The 19,793-nt window shown below is 50.5% G+C and overlaps 1 protein-coding gene and 1 long non-coding RNA gene across 4 annotated transcripts in view; one reads left to right on the top strand and one right to left on the bottom strand.

Annotated features, from left to right (window-relative positions):
• LOC137775645 (uncharacterized) overlaps positions 1-19,793 on the bottom strand; it is a 169,904-nt gene that overhangs the window by 121,713 nt on the left and 28,398 nt on the right. Inside the window, exon 1 of one of the 3 annotated variants that reach the window (XR_011076052.1) lies at positions 3,321-3,395. The exons of 1 other annotated variant lie outside the window; for it this stretch is intronic. This is a non-coding gene — a long non-coding RNA (uncharacterized lncRNA). Of the gene's footprint in view, positions 1-3,320; positions 3,396-19,793 lie in introns of those variants that run through there. One more of the 3 variants, XR_011076053.1, reaches the window with a different exon arrangement.
• Positions 3,707-18,740, top strand: CALCOCO1 (calcium binding and coiled-coil domain 1). The gene is made up of 15 exons (XM_068560190.1): positions 3,707-3,788; positions 6,003-6,182; positions 6,503-6,605; positions 7,334-7,524; positions 9,102-9,260; positions 9,668-9,816; positions 11,498-11,588; positions 13,492-13,647; positions 13,850-14,104; positions 14,565-14,690; positions 15,198-15,293; positions 15,662-15,770; positions 16,004-16,206; positions 16,599-16,705; positions 17,669-18,740. Exons 2-15 carry the CDS (start codon positions 6,027-6,029, stop codon positions 17,844-17,846), a joined length of 2,079 nt encoding a protein of 692 aa, XP_068416291.1. The 5' UTR covers positions 3,707-3,788; positions 6,003-6,026; the 3' UTR covers positions 17,847-18,740.

Here is a 19,793-nt window from a genome sequence, read left to right as displayed (position 1 = left end):
CTTACAGGGTTATTGTGATGATTCAGTGGGGGAAACAGTAGGCATTCAACAAGTGGTAGCTCCTCAAAACATTCCAAGAGTCCAAGACCACCTTCCATTCAACATTTATTATGTATCAGGCACTGGGCTAGACGAAGCAATACCAGAGTTAGGGCTTTTACAAAAGATAAAAGAGACTTTAAACTTCAGGAAGATAGGATTCATTTTGTAGCACCTTCTTCCACAGCCCCTAGAAAGCTTTCCAAAGATCATGTCAATCTTCCCCCAGCCCCATCAGGAGTCAGCCTGTATTCTGAAAACAGCAACAGTCCCAAGATCTCACAACCTCACTCTGAAGGATTCTTTTTTTTTTAATATTTATTTATTTATTTGGTTGTGCTGGGTCTTAGTTGTGGCTCGTGGGCTCCTTAGTTGCGGTTTGCTGGCTCCTTAGTTGTGGCATGCAAACTCTTAGTTGCAGCATGAATGTGGGATCTAGTTCTCTGACCAGGGATTGAACCTGGGGCCCCTGCATTGGGAGCATGGATTCTTAACCACTGAGCCACCAGGGAAGTCCCAAAAGGATTCTTTAATCCCTACAGCTGTCACTTCCACCAGTCTTCACAACATTACTCTCCTTGTTAAAAAATTCTCAGTGACTAACTTCCTACTCCTAATGGGAATCAAGTCCAAATCTTTCAATCTGATGGAAAACACTAGCTACTATAAAACATAAAGCCCCAAATTTCAGTGATTTAACAAAATAGAAATTGATTTTTTGGTCAAGTGAAGTCCAAAACACATGTTCCCGATTAGCAGGCAGTTCTCTGCCAAGTAGTGATTCAGGGTGTTAGGTTCCTTCCAACCTGTGGCTCCACGATCTTTAACATTTAGCCTTCAAGTCCACTGTACTTAAGGTCCTATGCATCAAGCCAAAAAGGAAAGAGCATGAGGATCTCCCTTGGGAGGTTTCACGGGCCAGGCATGGAACTGCATCACTTAGAGGGAAACCGAAAAATGTGGTCCAGCTGTGTGTCCAAGAAAAAGAAGGAAAGAGATTCTGATAAACACATAGCAGGCCCTGCCTCACCTGGCATTCAAGATTCTTCACACGCTGGCTTAAACTTACCTTTCACACTTGATACTATTTACCTTTCAAACTTTATACCATTACCCAGGTATGGCTATTAGTCAGCTTTGCTGCCAGAACAACCAATCCCAAAATCTCAGTGGCTTGCAGCAACAAAGATTGATCTCTGACTTACGTATATGCAGACCATGGGCAGCACTTCTCATTCGGGGACACAGGCAGAAGGAGCAACCCTCATGTGGAATATGCCCATTTAAGTGGCAGAGAGAAACAAGAAAGTGTAAATTCACATGCTCAAACATGACATGAGTCACATCTGTTCACAACCCATTGGCCAAAACACGAAAAATGATGGAGTCCAAAATCAATGAAATGAGACATATACTCCGTCCACAGGAGATACTGCAAGTCACGTGGCAATGGGCAGAGAAGGAGAAAGTAAATAATTTCAAACAATAAGTCAATCTAATACAACGGCCATCATCCATCTGGAGTACATGACAGACATTACTGATTAATCCTAGCACTCTTTCCTCAGAATCCTCAACACAACATTTCAGGCAGTCATTATCAATAATCTGAGTTTGGGGAAAAAAAGTTGAGATTGATGTTCTGTTCTTATATGACTTCCTAGGCTCCAGTAAATGTTATTCATTCCCACCGCTGCATCTTTGCTTCAGCCTGGCATAAGCTTATCCTTCCCAGACCCTGTCCTGTTAAACTATCCAATCCCTCCCTCAAATATCTATACTGTATACTCATTCTTTCAACAAAATTTATTGAATACCTAGCATAGTACCTGACACATCTACTTGTTGAATTAATCTGTTTAACATCACCTTGCACATAAATGTTCAGTGAACACTTGTCCCCTGAAAAACAGCATTGTTCCTTAGAACAAAGGGTGTTAGTATTCCATAACAGGAGTTTCTGGGGTGGTAATATGGTGTACTGACTAGCTGTGCTTGAATCCTGATTCTACCACTTACTAGTTGGATGACCCCAGGTAACTCTCTTAATTGTCTGTGCCTCAATTTTCATCATATGTAAAATGGGGTTGATAATAAGGCCTACTATACAAGACTGTTATGTTAAATGGAAAAATCCTTAGCATAGTTTAAACACATGGTAAACACCCAGTAAATGTTATTATTTTTAGCTCCAGCTGAGACTGAGTAGGGGGAGCAGGATGCCCAAGCCTTTATTCTGGGTGGAAGACAAAAACCAAGAACAGTTGAGACTTGGGTCCCTGAACAGGCCTCACTCTGAACCCACCCCAGGACCTTGAGCCATCTCTGCAACCACCAGCTTGTTCCGTAACTCATAAATCCTGACTAATGACACAGACATGTCACCTTAATGTTTGTGAAGCCCAATGACTTATTGTTAAGTGCTTGGAGATCTTCAGATGAAAGGCACCCAAGGGCAGGCACCAGCCACCCTATTCAGTCATAAAAGCAAAATACTACCCCAAAACTTGGAAAAGGCGGAGGATCCGTAACAATGCAGCAGAGAATTAAAGCAGGCACCCAGGAAGATCAAATCAATCTTTAGACGGTAATCCTTAATACGGAGACAGAGAGAGAGATCATTTTGAATGCCTCAGACTACTTGGAGGGTCCAGAGCAGGTCGGGGGAGGAGGATGCCCAAGTCTTTAATGTGACTGGGGGGGGGGGGGGGTGTGTGTGGGAGGAGTGTGAATCTTTCACCTCTTCTAAACAAAAGCACATGGATTGTTATCCTAATTAATTTAAACCAGTTAAGAGGCTTGGGCAAACTAGCCCCACAAGTGTCCTGTTTCTGAATTGTGACCCGTCCTGAATTATACCAGGTTCCCTTTTCAACTTGATTCTTCTCACTTCAGCTTCCCCCCTCTCCCCACACCACCACGTCAGACAATGGATCCTCCTCCTGGACCTAGAGGCCATTCCAGGGATGCCCAGGCCAGACCTGTGAGTATTGGCAAGCCCCTGGCAGTGAAACCTTCAAGTTGGAAAAAAACGGTCAGCGGTGCACACAACACAGTATTTACAGGGGCTGTCCCTGAGGTTGAAGCAAAGGAGAACCTGCTACCACAGCTGTTATACAGTTTCCTATCCCCTAAATGGTAGGTAGCTGTGATGTAGTGGCGAGAGCACTTGGAGTCGTGCAATCCTACCATCTCATAGCTTTGATACTTTAGACCGGTTCCGTAACCGTTCTGGGCTTTAGTTTCTTCGTCTGTAAAGGGTGGATAACAAAACTGCCTACCTCGCAGGTTGGTGTTAAAAGTAAACGGGAGTGCGCACCCGAACTCGTTCGGCCCTCTCTGAAGCATTACACAGGGGTCGTTAGAGCCGTAACTCCTCCCCACCCCCCCAACCACGCAGGGCACCAACCAGCAGTAGCCACTCATATAGCCTGCCCCCTCGCAAGGGATCTTGGTCCGTGAAGTCCTTTGCTGGCCACACCCTTATTTGCTGCCGCGGAAGTGAGAACTACGCCTCCCAGGATGCGGCGGTGACGCCGCTACCACGGCCGCCCTCTACTCCGCCCTCCTTGCGCACAGCCTCCTGGCACATGTAGTCCCAGATCCGCTCAAGCTCACTGAAAGAAAACGCGCGGAGGAACCACAAACCCCAGAAGCCTTCGCGCCCACCTGTCTCCCTCCCCCTCTCGGAGCCGAGTGCTGTTTTTGTTGTTGGTGAAAGGTGAGGGGACAGCTGATCCGCCTGTGGGGTAAGAAACTTGGCCTAATTTGGGGGCGATCTTATGGGGGAATCCCCCCACTTTCCAGTCTGTGAAAGGATAATCTAAGGGAACCGTAGAAGGGGGAAGCAGGAGCGTTTGGGTGCTAACACTTTCCGTACTGGAGAAGCCACCCCCCTGTTTCGGGAGTTCTTGGTCTCAAGGGGGCCCTGATCAGGGGCTGTCCCCTGACTGTTCTCGCCTCCCTCTCAGTCCTTCTCTATAAAGCTTGATAGGCCTAAGGGAGTTGAGAGGGAGGCTGAAGTCTGCTCGTCCTCGGCCCGGCAAGACTTGACCCTACAATCCTTCCCTTACCCCTAATCCCCCAAACCGCCAACCCCCGCGCCCCGCCACCAATCGAAAGGCCTTTACCACGCTGAATCCCTTGGCGGGGGGGGGGAACCTTCCAAGGTGTAGAGTGTCAAAGAACTCTAGAGTCCTACAGCGTGGGGGGGATGGGGACACCCCCCTCCCCGCCCCATGCAAACACCTGAATCTGGCTGCACATATACACCTTAGTTGCCCAGAGCTCTCATTCAGGCCTGGGGGATATTTCCAGCTTTTTTGAATTTTGTTTGTGGGGAATAGTTGGGGTCCCCAGGACAATGTCTTTGAGGACAGTTCACCCCCTCTTAGAAAGCCAGAAGAATTGTATTTGGAAAAAAACATGGACTAGTTTTAACTAGGGATTTTTCAGAGAGATGAAAATTCAGAGAAACTTCTTGTCGTCAATTCAGTCTCTATCTTGGAGGGAGAAGTAGCTCCTTTTTGTAGAGCTGGCCCACCTTCCCTTCTTTACTGATTTTCTGTCCTCTTTTAAAGTCCCTACCCACCTGGCTTCAGCCTGGTGAGGGTTTGTGATGTTTGGGGGCGTGCACATGACTAGGGGCCATGGTTGATTGGACGTGCATTACTGTGACTGACACAGGACAAAGCTCAGTGGGCTGGAGATGAGAGATGACAAGGGCCATCTCACAGCCCTGGGCTTAGGAGTTCTCTTGACTGTTGTTATCTTTCCTCACTCTAGCCTCATATTTTCCATTGAACTCTCCCCACCTAACTTGGAACACTTCGTCTTAATCCCATCCTATAACATGCCTCCAACTACCAATCCAAGCAGATGGAAGGGTTCAGGCACTTAGAGTTGAGGCTAAGGGGAGCAGAGAAAATGGGGGGTGGGGGGAGGGGAATACTAGCGATGGGTTAACGGAACTGTCAAACCAGTAGGTTTCTAGCCCTGCTCCTGGCAAGACCTGAAGAGAAGAATATGAGGTTCTTTTTGAACTATTTCTCCTTCTCTCAACATTATGTGTACATTTCCCTTCCCAGGGCCCCTTACTTCCAGGCTGTCCCTACCCGGGGGTGGGGCTTTCCTGGCTCCAGGCCCCCACATTCCATCTCCCCGCATCACCATGTTCCTGCTGAGTGTTTCACTCCACCCTTGAAGCAGCCGCCTCCAGAATTCTTGACTTTCTGGAGGAATGAGTGAGGGACAGAACCTATCTTTCCTTTTATCCTCCCTTTCCCTTTGTCTCTTGGATGAGAGTGCGGGCTTTTTTTTTTTTGCTCATGGCGGAAGACAGCTGAGAGACGGGGACAGAGGGTGAGAGTTCAGGGGCTTGAAGATTGGTCTCTTCGCACCCCCAGCCATATTCCAGCTCCAAAGACTCACTCGTTACTTTCAGAGAGAGTTGCTGTTTTCAGGTGTCCTAAGTCATTCCTGGGTATAGCTGGAGTGGGCAAGGAGGCCTGCTCAGAATGAGGGGGCCCCCCCGCCTCAGTTGGATGTTGAATTCAAGAGCCAGAAGATGTAGGGGATGGGGTGGGGAGATGGAGGCTGAAGAATTTGGAATGGTCAAGGCTATTAAGAGATGGAAAAGGAGGGACTGCAGGAGGCCGAGCCTGGGAGACTGAGGCTTGGTCAATGGAGCTGTGAAAAGGGAGCAGAAATTAGAGAGCTCTTACCTCTAGGGAGAGTCTGTGACTCAGAGGGTACAGTGTGAGACAGGATGGGTACTGACCCAGAAGGCCAGACCTATGCCCTAGAGACTAAGATTGATACCTTTAAAGGGTCCTGTAATCCTCAGGGGCTGGAAACCAGATACGCCTTCATCTCCAGGAGTAGGGGCTATGGGTGGGGACAGAGTTGGGGGGCAGAGAGGCAGAGGGGGAGAGACTTCAGGATATTCAATCTTCGTTTCATAGGAAGGCAGCCATCTCAGGGCCCGAATGGAAGAATCATCGCTAAGCCGGGCACCATCCCGGGGTGGAGTCAACTTTCTGAATGTAGCCCGGACCTACATCCCCAACACCAAGGTGGAGTGTCACTACACGCTCCCCCCAGGCACTGTGCCCAGTGCCAGCGACTGGATTGGCATCTTCAAGGTATCCCTGGACCCCCTTTTGGCTCAGGCTTACGGGCCATGGGTTGTCTGGAATAAGGGAATGATTTGGTTTCTGAACCAAAGGAGAAAGGGAGAAAGATGTCACAGATGACAAGGCCATGTGTGTAAGCAAAGCCCATCTTCCCATCTTAGCCTTGCTCTCTCCTGACACACTAGCATCCCTCCACTTTCCCTGTCTCTCAACATCCTTGCCACTGCAACACCATCCTACCCACCCCTGGTTCAATCCCTCAGCCTTTTCCACCTTCCGGAGCTGGTAGTTGCCTCACTATACCCCTCTCCCACCGTGGGCTTTGACAGGTGGAGGCTGCCTGTGTCCGGGATTACCACACGTTTGTGTGGTCTTCGGTGCCTGAAAGTGCAACTGATGGTTCCCCCATCCATGCCAGTGTCCAGTTCCAAGGTACAAGGGAAGAGGGAAAACCGGGAAGGAGGAGTCAAGGGGATGGAGGTTTGGAAGAGGGTAGTGGTCTCAGCAGATGCAGAATCATGGGATTTTCAAAGAATCAGGGATTCAGACAAGAAAGGAACTGTAAAAGGGCCGCTAGTCCTGCCTCTTACCAAAAAAGGAGGAACTCTTCTTGTGGGACTAGGGGGTAGAGAAGAGGGAAAAGTGGCTTCATATATTAACAAGAAGATGGTCATTAGATTTTGAAAGACCCGGGTTCAAATCTCAGCTCCAATTACTTACAAGCTGTTTGACCTTGGGCAGATTATTTACCCTCTCTGTGTCTGTTATCTTAACAGTAAAAGGGGATGCCTGGCTTACAGGGACAATATGAAAATTTTAAATGATACAGATAAAGCTGTTAGCAAAGTGCCTGGTACATAATGGGTACTCAAAAAATGGTAACTAGCATTGTTGTTGTTGTTATTATCATTATTAAGGAGGCTAGGTTTGGGAAAGAGAGGAAAGAGAAGGCTAGGCAGAAAGGAGGGAGAAGAGTATCCCAGGGATCAGAAATAGCCTGTGGGAGGTGGAGAGGAGAGAAAACAGTCTATAGAACAGGTAACAAGGGGCTGGGGCCAAAGACAATGGATAATAAGACACATCAAGGGGAAGGGGGACCTGCTGAGCACTTGAGGGCCTGGGATCATATTGGGGTCCTGGGTCTGTACTTCTTCCCACAGCCAGCTACCTGCCCAAACCCGGAGCCCAGCTCTACCAGTTTCGGTATGTGAACCGCCAGGGCCGGGTGTGTGGGCAGAGCCCCCCTTTCCAGTTCCGAGAGCCACGGCCCATGGATGAACTGGTGACCCTGGAGGAGACTGACGGCGGCTCTGACATCCTGCTGGTTGTTCCCAAGGCAACTGTGCTGCAGGTGAGAGCAGAGCAACAGAGCTGCTCCTGGGCGAGGGCGCCGGAGGATAGCATTGCAAGGGGCCCTTTCCCGCTTCACCCTCCCCTCGCTGTAGCCTCAACTACAGACCTCACTGGGAGTTATACAAAGCCTTGCCTACAGGAAAGTCTCAATCTGACACAGACAGACACGGACACGTAGGGTAGGAAAGCAAGCCACCCACAGGCCAACGTCACTCAAGATTTCCTAAGAATTTTTTGGGCCTTCCTTCTCCAGGAGCCTTCCCTAGGCACTAGAGGAACATGCAAAGGATAGAGGGAGGCCATGTGGGGAAGGAACATTGCAAGGAAGGGGAGGATGAGACCCACTTCCAGGGCAAGTGAGGAGTGAGAGCAGATCAGTAGGGCCCCAGACCTGTGCAGCCACTACCCACATGTGGCTCTTGAGCACTTGAAATGTGAGTGGTCTAAACTGAGGTGTTCTGTATGGATAAAATACACACCGGATTTGAAGACTTAGTATTTAAAAAATGAATGTAGGGAATTCCCTGGCGGTGTACTGGTTAGGACTCTCTCACTGCCAAGGACCTGGGTTCACACAAGCTGCGTGGCGCAGCCAAAACACACACACACACACACACACACACACACACACAAGAATGTAAAAGATCTCAATAATTGTTTATATTGATTACATGTTGAAATGATAACATTTTGGATTGACTGGGTTAGATAAATGAATTCCATCTGCTTCTTACTACTTTTCTTAAGTGTCTACTAGAAAATTTTAAATTATTTATGTAGCTTGTATTATTTTTCTGTTGGACCAAATAGAGAAGAATTAGGGAGTGGAGGCAGATGTTAGCAAAGAAGACTTCCTGAAGGAAGGTGAAGGACAGGACCAGGTGGGGAGGAAGTACATTCCCCAGACAAGAGGACAGGCCTGAGGAAAGCTCAACAGGTGGGAATGAGTAGTTTGTGATTTACACAAACTCCTGCCCTGTGGAACCCTCTAAACATATGGAATCAATACAAGAATAGGAAGATGTTTATATCTTACATAAGTCGGAGGTGGGTGATCTCCTACCCGTGTTCTGTTTTTACATTCATTGTTCTCATTTAAACCTTAAAACAACCCAGGCTAAGGGATCACATTACAGATGAGGAGAGAGACTCAGAGAAGTTAAGTAACTTGTTCAAAGTCACCTAGCTAGTAAAAACTGTATTGGAGATTTAAACCCACATCTGTCTGACTCCAGAACAGATAGGGTAAAATTAGGGGAACCATCCCCTTTGTCCGTGTGGATTGAGAAAGACTTCTGCCAGACAAGGGGTTCCTGCAATTGCTGGGCAAAGGAGGGACCAGGCCTCAGCGGGGAAAAGATAAGAGGGGTGGGCAGTTAAGAGTGCCTGGAGCTGGTGTGTCTGATGGGTGATGGGCAGGGTTCAGTAGCACACCAAGCCTCCCCTGACTTGCCTCTTTATAGCCTGTACTGATGTAACTTCCCAGCCCTGACATGCATCTGCAGAGCGGTGGGGATGGGACCTTGGAATGGGCACTTCACAGGCAGACTCCCCTTCTCATCCCGTCCCCTGTAGAACCAGCTGGATGAGAGCCAGCAAGAGAGGAATGACCTGATGCAGCTGAAGCTGCAGCTGGAGGGGCAGGTGACAGAGCTGAGGAGCCGAGTACAGGAGCTCGAGAAGGCTCTGGCAACCGCCAGGCGGGAGCACGTGGAGCTGGAGGAGCAGTACAAGGTGGGAGTAGGGCTGCTGCGGGGAGGGGCCTGCCTGCTTCGCCTGGGGTCCAAAATCTGAACCCAGTGAAGACAGTAAAGGGGAGACGTTAATGGGCTATTAAGATGGTTCTGGCATCTAAGATATAGGTTTAGGGGGTCACAAGTAGTATTAAACTGGATATGATGGGAGACACGTCCCAAATTTGTAGTGAGCCTCAGTTCTCTGAACACAGGAGTGCTGAGTTAGGGTGGAGGTGGCCGTCTTCACCGGGAAGGGGATGTTCCCTTACAGTTTCTTCGTCAAGGAAGGTGACCGGGTAGAAGGGTGGATAGTCAAACTTAGGAATTCTCCTCCTAAGCCTTTACTGCACTCTTTGAGAGATGAATCTCAGCTTCCCTCTTCTTCTTGGGGAACCTTAATTCCAGGGGCTTTCCCGGTCCCACGGGGAGCTCACGGAAGAGAGGGACATCCTGAGCCGGCAACAGGGAGACCACGTGGCCCGCATCCTGGAGCTGGAAGATGACATCCAGACTATCAGTGAGAAGGTGCTGACGAAAGAGGTGGAGCTGGACAGGTGAGGGGACCCCTCTACCCCCATGACTTCCCTTTGCTTCCTGTGACCCTCGAACCCCAGCCTCCCGTGTCAGGTAGGCAAGACCTGCTCTCCATCTCACATGGTTTCTCTTTCCCTTCTCAACCTCACTCAGGGTATTCCAATTACTGGGGGTAATTTTTCTGCCAAGCTCGCTTCCATCTTTCCTATTCCTCCTATTCCTTTCTGTATTCCTCACCTTCGGAAATAATCATCATTACCATTTATTGTGCAGCAAAGGCAAATCAGGAGCTAGGAGTGTAGGATTTGGAAGAAGAGAATGGATAGGAGGGTCCAGGCAAGATAAGAGAGGATGGATTTCAGATTTTACCTCAGCAAAGCATAAGATTAGACTCTGTTCTCACTATTAGGATATGTTAGAACTGGTGATCCAGAAATGTTATGGGATCTCTGCCCTGAAAAAAAGGTACAATCATAGAATCTTAGCATTGGGAGGAATGTAAAGTATTTCAGAGGGTATGTGAGGGAAGATCACTACCTCAGAAGGCAGCCTCTTTCAATATCAGACAGCTGTCATTTTTGTATCCCTTGTGTTGTATTTACCCTCCTATAACTTTCATTCCTTGGTCCTGGTTTAGCCCTCTGGAGCCACATAGAATAAATTTCTTTCTTCTGCCAGACAACTATTCTTTCTACCAAATAGCACGAATATTGACCACCTCCCATGCCTGTCCTTCAGATTTTCACCAGGAGAAACACTTCTTTCATCAAATGACATAATTAAGTTTCTTTCATTCAGTACTGGTAGATTTGATATTTTTAGAAAAACTCTTTAAAGGGAAGAGGCATGCTATCCAAGACCCAGAGTAAAAAGTGAGTTGATCACTAAGGCTTCTTCAGTCCAGGATATGTTAGTCTTGCCCTAGGGAGATACTAAATGTCTAGGTTCTAAATCATGGGATAGAAAAATTGGGATCAAACCGAGCATCTGGAAAAGATCAGGGACTGTGTAGACCAGGGGTCAGCAAACTGTGGCCCACATGCCAAATCCAGCCTGCCACGCCCATGGTTTTGTACAGCCCACAAGGTAAGAATGGTTTTGACAATTTTTAATGGTTGAAAAACAAAAGAAGAGTAATATTTTGTGACATGTGAAAATCATATGAAATTCAAATTCCAGTGTTCATAAATAAAGTTTTACTGCCATACTCATTCATTTACATATTGTCCATGGCTGCTTCCACCCTCCAGTGGCAGCGTTGAGAGGTTGCCACAGAAGTCCACATGGCCTGCAGAGCCTAAAATATTTACTGTCAGGCCCTTTACAGATAACATCTGCCGACTTCTGACCTAGATCAAAAGTTTATCGTCAATAATGACTGCCCCTTGTCTAGAAAAGACTGAATTCCGGTCTCTTGATTCAGTGCAAACAACTGGGAAGCCATCAGCAGAACATCCCTTAAAGTGATACATAAAGAGAAAAGAACAACTGTTTATTTCCATATTGTGCTCTAAAACTAGGAGTCTTGGGTACTTGGGGCTTAGAACTGGATCGTCTTGGTTTGGGGATTTGGGCATCCCAGAGAGAAGTGGAGGTCTGGGGTAGAGGAGCCCCAGCAGAAGGGCTCAAGACAGAAGTCTGAGTCTTTGTTCCTTCTCTGGTGACCAGTCGGTCTTCTGACATTGCATCCACCACTCACAGGGTTAGAGACACGGTGAAGGCCCTGACTCGGGAACAAGAGAAGCTCCTTGGGCAGCTGAAGGAAGTGCAGGCAGACAAGGAGCAAAGCGAGGTAAGGGCTCAGAGTTGGTTTGCTTTCTCAATTATCCATCCAGTGCTGTACTATAAATTTACTTTTATAAATTCAAATGTATAACATTTACTTATAAAGCAATGAAAGCAATTAGATATTTTGATGGATACCAAACTTGGAAATTGGAGGTTATGGATGACTGTTTTGTCAGCCTCAGCAGCTAATATGTTTCTGTATTGTGTCGTGGTTGTACAGTATTGAGAACACCTTGAGTCTCACGCACAGGCAGGTGCAAATGATAATTTTTAAGCTTCTACCTTGCGATCTCAGTTTGCTCTCCACGTCAATAGAAAATACAGTTGAAACTTTCTTCTGAGGTTTGCACAAAAATGAATTAACCTGGAAGCACATATCAGTGCTTGATGATCTCCAGCGTGCTAACTTGTGAGTTTGTGCATTGTTTTTCAACATAATTTTTCATAATTTGGCAGAAGTTGAAATCAAATATTTCAGCTTCTAAATGGCTTCATCAGAACCCTAGGCTTCTATGGGAGATGGTCTGAAAACCATTTGCTCAGCAGTGAAGAGTAGGTAGAATTTGAGTGGACAGAGATGAGAGGGAGGCCATTCTAGGAACAGAGGAACACATGAGGGGCTTCCCTGGTGGCACAGTGGTTAAGAATCCGCCTGCCAATGCAGGGGACACAGGTTCGAGACCTGGTCCGGGAAGATCCCACGTGCCGCGGAGCACCTCAGCCCGTGTGCCACAACTACTGAGCCTGCGCTCTAGAGCCCGCAAACCACAACTACTGAGCCCTCGCGCCACAGCTACTGAAGCCCAAGCACCTAGAGCCCGTGCTCTGCAACAAGAGAAGCCACCGCAATGAGAAGCCCACGCACCACAACGAAGAGTAGCCCCCGCTCACTGCAACTAGAGAAAGCCCACGCACAGCAACGAAGACCCAATGCAGCCGTAAATAAATACATAAGTAAACACATAAATAAAAAATAAATAAATTCTAAAAAAAACCCCAAAAAAACATGAGCAAAGGCTTAGAGTCCAGGACACTCAGAGCAGTTGAATGTGTGGGTAAAGAGTTTGAGGTAAGGCCTAGGTCAGATTGTAGAGGTTCTTGAGTTTAGTCTTTATTCTGTAAGCAGTGAGAGGCATTGATGATTTTCAAGTGGGGGACACGTACTTAAAGAATGTTCTTAAAGAAGATTAATCTGGGAATTCCGGTCCAGTGCAGTCCAGTGGTTAGGACTCTGAGCTTTCCCTGCTGAGGGCCTGGGTTCAATCCCTGGTCAGGGAACTAAGATCCCACAAGCCACATGGCGCGGCCGGGGGGAAAAAAAAGATTATTAATCTTATTGCCTTGTGGAAAATGAGCTAGTTGTGAGATTATTCAGTAGTCCAAGCAAGAAATGACCAGAGCCTGAGCTAATGTGGTCGTGGTAACAGTAGAAAAGAGAAAATGGCTGTGAACAAGATGGAGGATGGAGAAGCATCCATCCTGTGGGCCACTAGGGAGAGAACAGAACCACGCGTGGCACTGAGGTATCCAGCCCAAGTGACTTGAGAAGTAGTTAGTGCCATGGACAGAAACAAGAGTGGCAAGTATGGGAGTGGAGTGGGAGGTAGAATATGCCGAGTGTGAGAGGCCTGCAGGACATCCAGATTGAGTTTTGATCGAAAAGGAAGAGCGGGGAAGCAGACATGGGGCAGGGGAAGACCCCAGGCCGTGCCACTGGAGACGGGTTGCTCAGGATTGAGACGCTTTGCACTGAGAACCCAGGAAGGGCTGGGGCTGGCCAGGGTTGAATGCTTGAGTTTGTGTTAAATCTGAGGGGTGGAACCTTGGCTTCTCTCATCACAGAGGTCCACCTCCATGGCCACCCCAATATGTATCCCCTTTCCTTACGTGCTCTCTGCCGCCATCAGGCTGAGCTCCAGGCGGCACAGCAGGAGAACTGTCGCTTGAATTTGGAGCTGCAGGAGGCCAGGGGCCGGCAGGAGGAGCAGAGTGCTCAGGCCCAGCGACTGAAGGACAGGATGGCCCAGATGAAGGGCACCCTCGGCCAGGCCCAGCAGCGGGTGGTGAGTGAAGCCCCTCGGCAACAGGGGGTGGAAAATGTTCCAGGGCTGGTTGTAGACAAGTAGGGGGGAAAGACATGGCTCAAGACTAAACAACCCAATCCTGAGTCCTGATGCGGTGGGGGAGTGGAGGGAGCCTAGTTACCTTACGGGCTCACAAGTGACTCACTGGGAGCCCTGATTCCGTCTCCTCCTTTCTCCTGAGGCTGAGCTGGAGCCCCTGAAGGAGCAGCTTCGAGGGGCCCAGGAGCTTGCAGCCTCGAGCCAGCAGAAAGCCGCCCTTCTTGGGGAGGAGCTGGCCAGCGCAGCGGGAGCCAGGGACCGCACCATAGCCGAGCTGCACCGCAGCCGCCTGGAAGTGGCCGGAGTCAACGGCAGGCTGGCTGAGCTCAGTCTGCACTTGAAGGAGGAAAAAAGCCAGTGGAGCAAGGAGCGGGCGGGGCTGCTGCAGAGTGTGGAGGTAGAGGGATGGGGGGACCTGCAGGCTCCTGGCTGCTACTGCCCGCACCTCTGTGTGGTCAGATCCCCTGGGAGGAGAGAGACGGGGGTGAGAACCTTAGAGGACTTACGGGTGGGGAGGGGCTGTGGGGGAGGTACAGTCGCTGGCCAGGTGTGGCCCCTCCCTGAGCAGAGTGTCTAGATCCGGATCTCTGTAGCACCTGTCTTGGTTACCATCTTGATTCAGAAACATTTACCGTCCTAGGCGCCGGCCCTGCCGTGATACCCATCCCTGATCAGCAAGGCACCGTGCTGTCAGGGACCTTCCTCCATTCGGGGGTACAGGGGATGAGGAAGGCAAGAAGGGGAAATTCCTCCAAAATATTCAGTTAAATAAAGAAGAGACACAGTGAGGAATGGTGCTGTTGCCAGTGGCATCCCATTTCCTTTACCCTCCCGTTTTCCTTTTCGGCGTCTCCCAGGCCGAGAAGGACAAGATCCTAAAGCTGAGTGCAGAGATACTTCGACTGGAAAAGGCAGTACAGGAGGAGAAGACCCAGAACCAAGTGTTCAAGACTGAACTGGCCCAGGAAAAGGACTCTAGCCTGGTGAGGCGCCTGGCCATCCGAGAGTCCCGGGCCCGGGCCTCCAGAGGCATCAGTGCCCCTTCCCTCTGTCTTGGCTGTGGGCTCAGAAGTTCTAGGCACTCACTTCTCCGTTGGGCAGCATCCCACTTGCACGCCCCCCAGCCCTCGTTGGTTTGAAGCATGCCATGTCCCTTTCTGCTCTCGGCACACATTCTGGGCCCAGTAGGGATGACTTAGGAGAATTCTAGAGTGCCCCCTGCTATGACCAAGCCCTCTGCACCCCAGCCCAGAGGCAGTCATCCAGGTCCCCACTTGGGAGAGAGAGACTAGGACTCAGGTGAGTCTCCTGCGGCCAAGACAAGGGACTCGTGGAAGAAGTGTCAGAGTGTCGGGGCCTCCTGTGTGTCAGGGCAAGAGAGGAGTGAAGGCACGGAGAGTCGTGGTTCTAGATTGTTGTGTCCAGGTCAGAGCCCAGGTTCTGGGAGGTACCTTCTAGGCTCCAGACTCCCTCTGGCCCTTTCTGCTCAGGTACAGTTGTCAGAGAGTAGGCGGGAGCTGGCGGAGCTGCGGTCAGCCCTGCGCGTGCTCCAGAAGGAAAAGGAGCAGCTCCAGGAGGAGAAGCAGGTGAGAAGCCATAAGCCAGCCCCCTGGAGGCCCCAGCAGAGGACTTGAGGGCTGGAAACTTTGTATCTTCTTGTCACTTCTTGGCTTAGAAACTGGCATCTGTGAAGAGGGCCCTGAGGCTAAAAATGGGACCATGGCTCCTCTTATTAGCCGCCTTGGCAGGACAAGGGAGGGTTGCTGGGAGAAGAAGGGGTGAAGGAGGGCTGGGGCCTGTGGGGGGAGGATCTGCCTTAAACTGCCCCCCGCTTTGGCAAAAGCGTCTAATCCTGAGGCGCTCACAGTTCGTCCTGGACGCAAGGGAAGGCTGTGCAGGGCTGCACGGTTCGCATCTTCCCAGCCTCTCACACGTCTTTCCTCCCCACGTCCAGGAACTGCTAGAGTACATGAGAAAGCTGGAGGCCCGCCTGGAGAAGGTGGCAGATGAGAAGTGGAATGAGGACCCTGCCACAGAGGACGAGGAGGCCACTGCAGGGCTGCGTCTGTACACCCCCAGTCTTGGGACACCTCTTCCCTGCTCTCCCTCCCTGTGTTGGGAAAGCTCCACGTGACCCCTCTGGGAGCTGCCTCTGCCCTCTGTGTTTTGCATTTTTCCTTCCCAGACCCTGGCCCCTGATTAGCTTAGCTGTATCCCTCATCCAGAGAAGCCAGAGCTGATCTGACCCTCTAACAATGCTTCCTTCTTTCTTCTCTGCCCGCTCCCTCACCTGCAGGCTGCCCAGCGGCTCTGACAGACTCAGAGGATGAGTCTCCAGAAGACATGAGGCTCCCGCCCTATGGTCTGTGTGAGCGTGGAGACCTGGGCTCCTCCCCTGCCACAGGGCCACGAGAGGCTTCTCCCCTAGTTGTCATCAGCCAGCCGGCTCCCATCGCTCCCCACCTCTCAGGACCAGCTGAGGACAGTAGCTCTGACTCTGTGAGCACAGAGGGGAGATGGGGCAGGGTCAGGGACAAGAGGTAGGACCAACCCCAAGTGGCCCAGCCTCCAGAGCAGGGAGTCTTAGCCATACAGGGCTCTCTTTTCTCTTGGGGGAGAGCAGGCAGGCCCAGGCTCTCTTCAGGGCCACCAGGTGGATACCACCCCAAAACCCAGTCTGACCCAGTAGCCTCAGTAGCCTGCCGGCCCCTCCTCCCCACACCCGTTCTCTTCCTGTGCACCAGCCCTCATCAAAACACTTCTCCTGCTCCACTCTTTCGACAACTCTCTGTTAACAGTCCCGGCCTAGACTTCCCTTACCTGTCCCAGTGTGCTGCTCCCCCATCTGGGGACACTACCCCAAAACTCAACCCTATCCCTTTGGTGCCCAGGAGGCTGAAGATGAGAAGTCAGTCCTGATGGCAGCTGTGCAGAGTGGTGGTGAGGAGGCCAACCTGCTACTTCCAGAACTGGGCAATGCCTTCTATGACATGGCCAGGTAAGTGCCAAAGGGGGAGGACAGGAGGGAGGTGGGAGGATGCCCGTGGATAGGGCCTCCAGGTGAACAGTCCTCATGCCCTTCCCCCAACCTCCCTCTTCTTGGCCCCAACCAAGAAAAGGAGGTATAGTTGTACTGACACAGAAAATGACCCACCACTCCAAATCACTGGTGCCTATCAATGCATGTGCGCACTCAGAGGCCCTGCCTTTAACTGGCTTCTGTGTTGTTCTAGCAGCACCATCTTCCGTGGAGCCCAAATTGCCCTGCATCCCCTCTCTCCTGCCCCTACCCCTTCCCCAACCACCAGGTAAGTACCTAGGCTCTGTCAGGGATTGAAGAGAGGTGACCAAGGCCCCTTGGGACAGGAACAGAAAGAAGACTGGGGTCCAGCATCCATCTGGTCACCCCTTAGATGCTATCCCTCTTCCCTGACTTCCCTGGGGGACCCTTTGGGTGGGGAATTCCAAGTATCAGATTGCCCCCCTACCTTCCCTTTTCTTCCACAGTTCAAGAGGGGAAGGCAGGGGGAAAGAGAGATCTTATCATCCAGCCCCCCGCTTTGCCTGGATGTGAGATGGGCTCAGGGCGGGGAGCGGGTGATGCTGTCATCCTTCCAGGCTGGAGCAGGAAGATGAAGGACGATGTCAGACTCATTTTCAGCCTCATTAGGCAGCAGACGGAGATGGAGGGAGGAGAGCAGGAGGTTGGGGGATGGGCTCTGTACTAGAGAAACCAGCAGGGACTAAAGAAAAGAGGGCATGGGGAGCTGGGAAACTAAGGCTTCCAGTATTGTGGGGAGAGGGATACTATGAGAGGCTAGCAGAGGGAACTACCAGGGTGCTGCATTAGGAACAGGGTCATCTGGGAGCCCACATGTGTGGGTCCCTCTCCCTGAGGTCCAAAAGCCAAGAAGGCAGTGGAGCACACTGACCTTCTCCTTTCTCCTCTGTCTCTCTTTAGTGGCTTTGCGGTGGGTCCCTTGTCAGAGGCCAGCACTGGGGGCCCTACCACCCCCCCATGGAAGGAGTGTCCTATTTGTAAGGAGCGCTTCCCAGCCGAGAGTGATAAGGATGCCCTGGAGGACCACGTGGATGGACACTTCTTTTTCAGCACCCAGGACCCCTTCACCTTTGAATGATCCCACCCCCGCACCCCCAGTACACACACAAATACACACTTACACACATGCACACACTCATGCATAGACGTACACTTAGGTTTCATGCCTCTTTTCCAACACACTCGGCTCCATGATATTCTGTTGCCTGAGACCCGCTCCCGTGTGATTCCATCCCAAGCTCTCCATCTTCATCCTCTCCTACCTGGCTCTACTGTCCAGGCAGGGGTTCCTTCTTGGAAGCAGTGGCTGAATTTACTCCCTGAAAGTGGTTTTGGAGGAACCCGGATGGAGGAGGCCTTCTCCAGGGGGAATCAAATCACCCCCTCCTGGCCCTGGTTGCTTCTGTCACTCACACCAGCCACTACACCACCACCACCACACACACACACACACACACACACTCACACACTCACACTCTGATGCCCCGAAGCCAATTCCTGGGGCACCCCACCCTCTCTTGTTTGGGGTCTGTGTTTGTTTACCTGAGTTTTCCCTGGGGCCTGGATTGACATCATGACCCCTTTAGGTCTCTACCAGTTCTGAACTTCCCTGGTTCCTCCTTTTGCCCCACTACCTTCCATACCCGAGCCCAGCCTTTTCTATACCATTAGATATTAAGTTTGGATGTTTCTTTTGTATTTTTGAGGTTTTCTGTACTCTTATCTCCTGTCCCTCCCTACCACCACCCCCCAGGGTCCTCACATGGAAAGAAATGATGCGTTTGTGCCTTCTGTGAGGGATGGGAGAACAAATGGTCCCAGGTGTCCCCACTTGCCAGCCCTACCTCCCTCTCCAGGTCCCCCCTCAGCAATAAGAGCTTCCCCCACCCATATCCCTCTCCCTAGCTGTAGCTGGACAAATATATTTATATGATATGTATAACTATTCTAATAAAATGTGTTCTTATCATGAGGTGTGGCTAGATGAGAGAAGGTCAAGACCTCTGCTTCTTAGACCTTAGTGGAGGGAAGAGGGAGGGAGGGAGGAAGGGACCCCCCGCTGCCTTGGGGAGGAGCCTGTGGGTATTTTCCCATCTTGCCGCCTGGTGTGCTGGCCACCAGTGGGAAGAGAGGAGGGAGGAACCTTTGTCTCAGGTGGGGTCTGGCTCGGGGAACACTGCAGTGCGGGAGGGAGCAAACTGAGGGGGAGGGAAGGGTTTAGTCCCAGGGGTAGGGCAGTGAGGGACCTCAGATGGGCCAAGGTGAGTGCCTTGGGAGTGGGGGGAGGTTTCCACCGCTGAGACCTTCACTCTCCAAAACAGCCTTCACTGTACTTTGAGCCAAAGGACAGGCATTACTCCTATGAAGAGTGCACACCTTTGAGTATCCACTTCGTAAAAAATGTCCTAAACCTCCTACCTCTAGAGATTATTTGAATTCCTGCCAGCCCTGCCTCCCTCTCTCCCTCTTTTGCCATCCTCACACACCCATATGCACACGCAGACTCCACAATCACAAAAACACATTCATCCACTCTAACCAGCTTCACAGGCTAGACACACACACACACACACAGCATCACAAAGCATGTATAAAGGACCCACGTGCTCACCAAGACTCTCAGCAATGCCTGGCATTAACCGTGCCTACAGCCCCCTGGTCTCCATCCCAATAGCTCCCTTATCAGCCACCCCCATTACCTTCAGGGCCTGTGGGTGGGCCACCCCCACCGTCCCCTGTCTCCATCCACCTGAAACCCTCCTGCCCACCCCCCTTCCAGCCCCACCTGGGTGACATCTTACATCCTTCCTTCTTCCCTCACGTTGCTGTCTCCTAGCAACCCCATCACGTTCCCTGAATCCCTTCCAAGGAAATTAGAGATAATGGATCTCTCCTCTCTCCATCTCAACTCCTCTTTATTGATCCTACTTTAATGAAAGTTAATTATAACAATGATTTAATTAATAGAATCCCTCTCTTCCTTTATTGCTTCCCGTATTAAGACTATTAATAAATACGAGCCGGG

The sequence above is a fragment of the Eschrichtius robustus genome, chromosome 13 (assembly GCF_028021215.1).
Source record: "Eschrichtius robustus isolate mEscRob2 chromosome 13, mEscRob2.pri, whole genome shotgun sequence".
Lineage (NCBI taxonomy): Eukaryota > Metazoa > Chordata > Mammalia > Artiodactyla > Eschrichtiidae > Eschrichtius > Eschrichtius robustus.
The sequence above is the reverse complement of the archived record's forward strand: the minus strand, read 5'-3'. Positions and strand labels throughout refer to the sequence as shown.

Excerpts from the sequence above, each read along its gene's own strand:
- CALCOCO1 (XM_068560190.1), top strand. The coding sequence starts at position 6,027 with ATGGAAGAATCATCGCTAAGCCGGGCACCATCCCGGGGTGGAGTCAAC. Across the intron at positions 6,183-6,502 it reads ACTGGATTGGCATCTTCAAG|GTGGAGGCTGCCTGTGTCCG; the intron begins GTATCCCTGGAC and ends GGGCTTTGACAG. Across the intron at positions 6,606-7,333 it reads TGCCAGTGTCCAGTTCCAAG|CCAGCTACCTGCCCAAACCC; the intron begins GTACAAGGGAAG and ends TTCTTCCCACAG.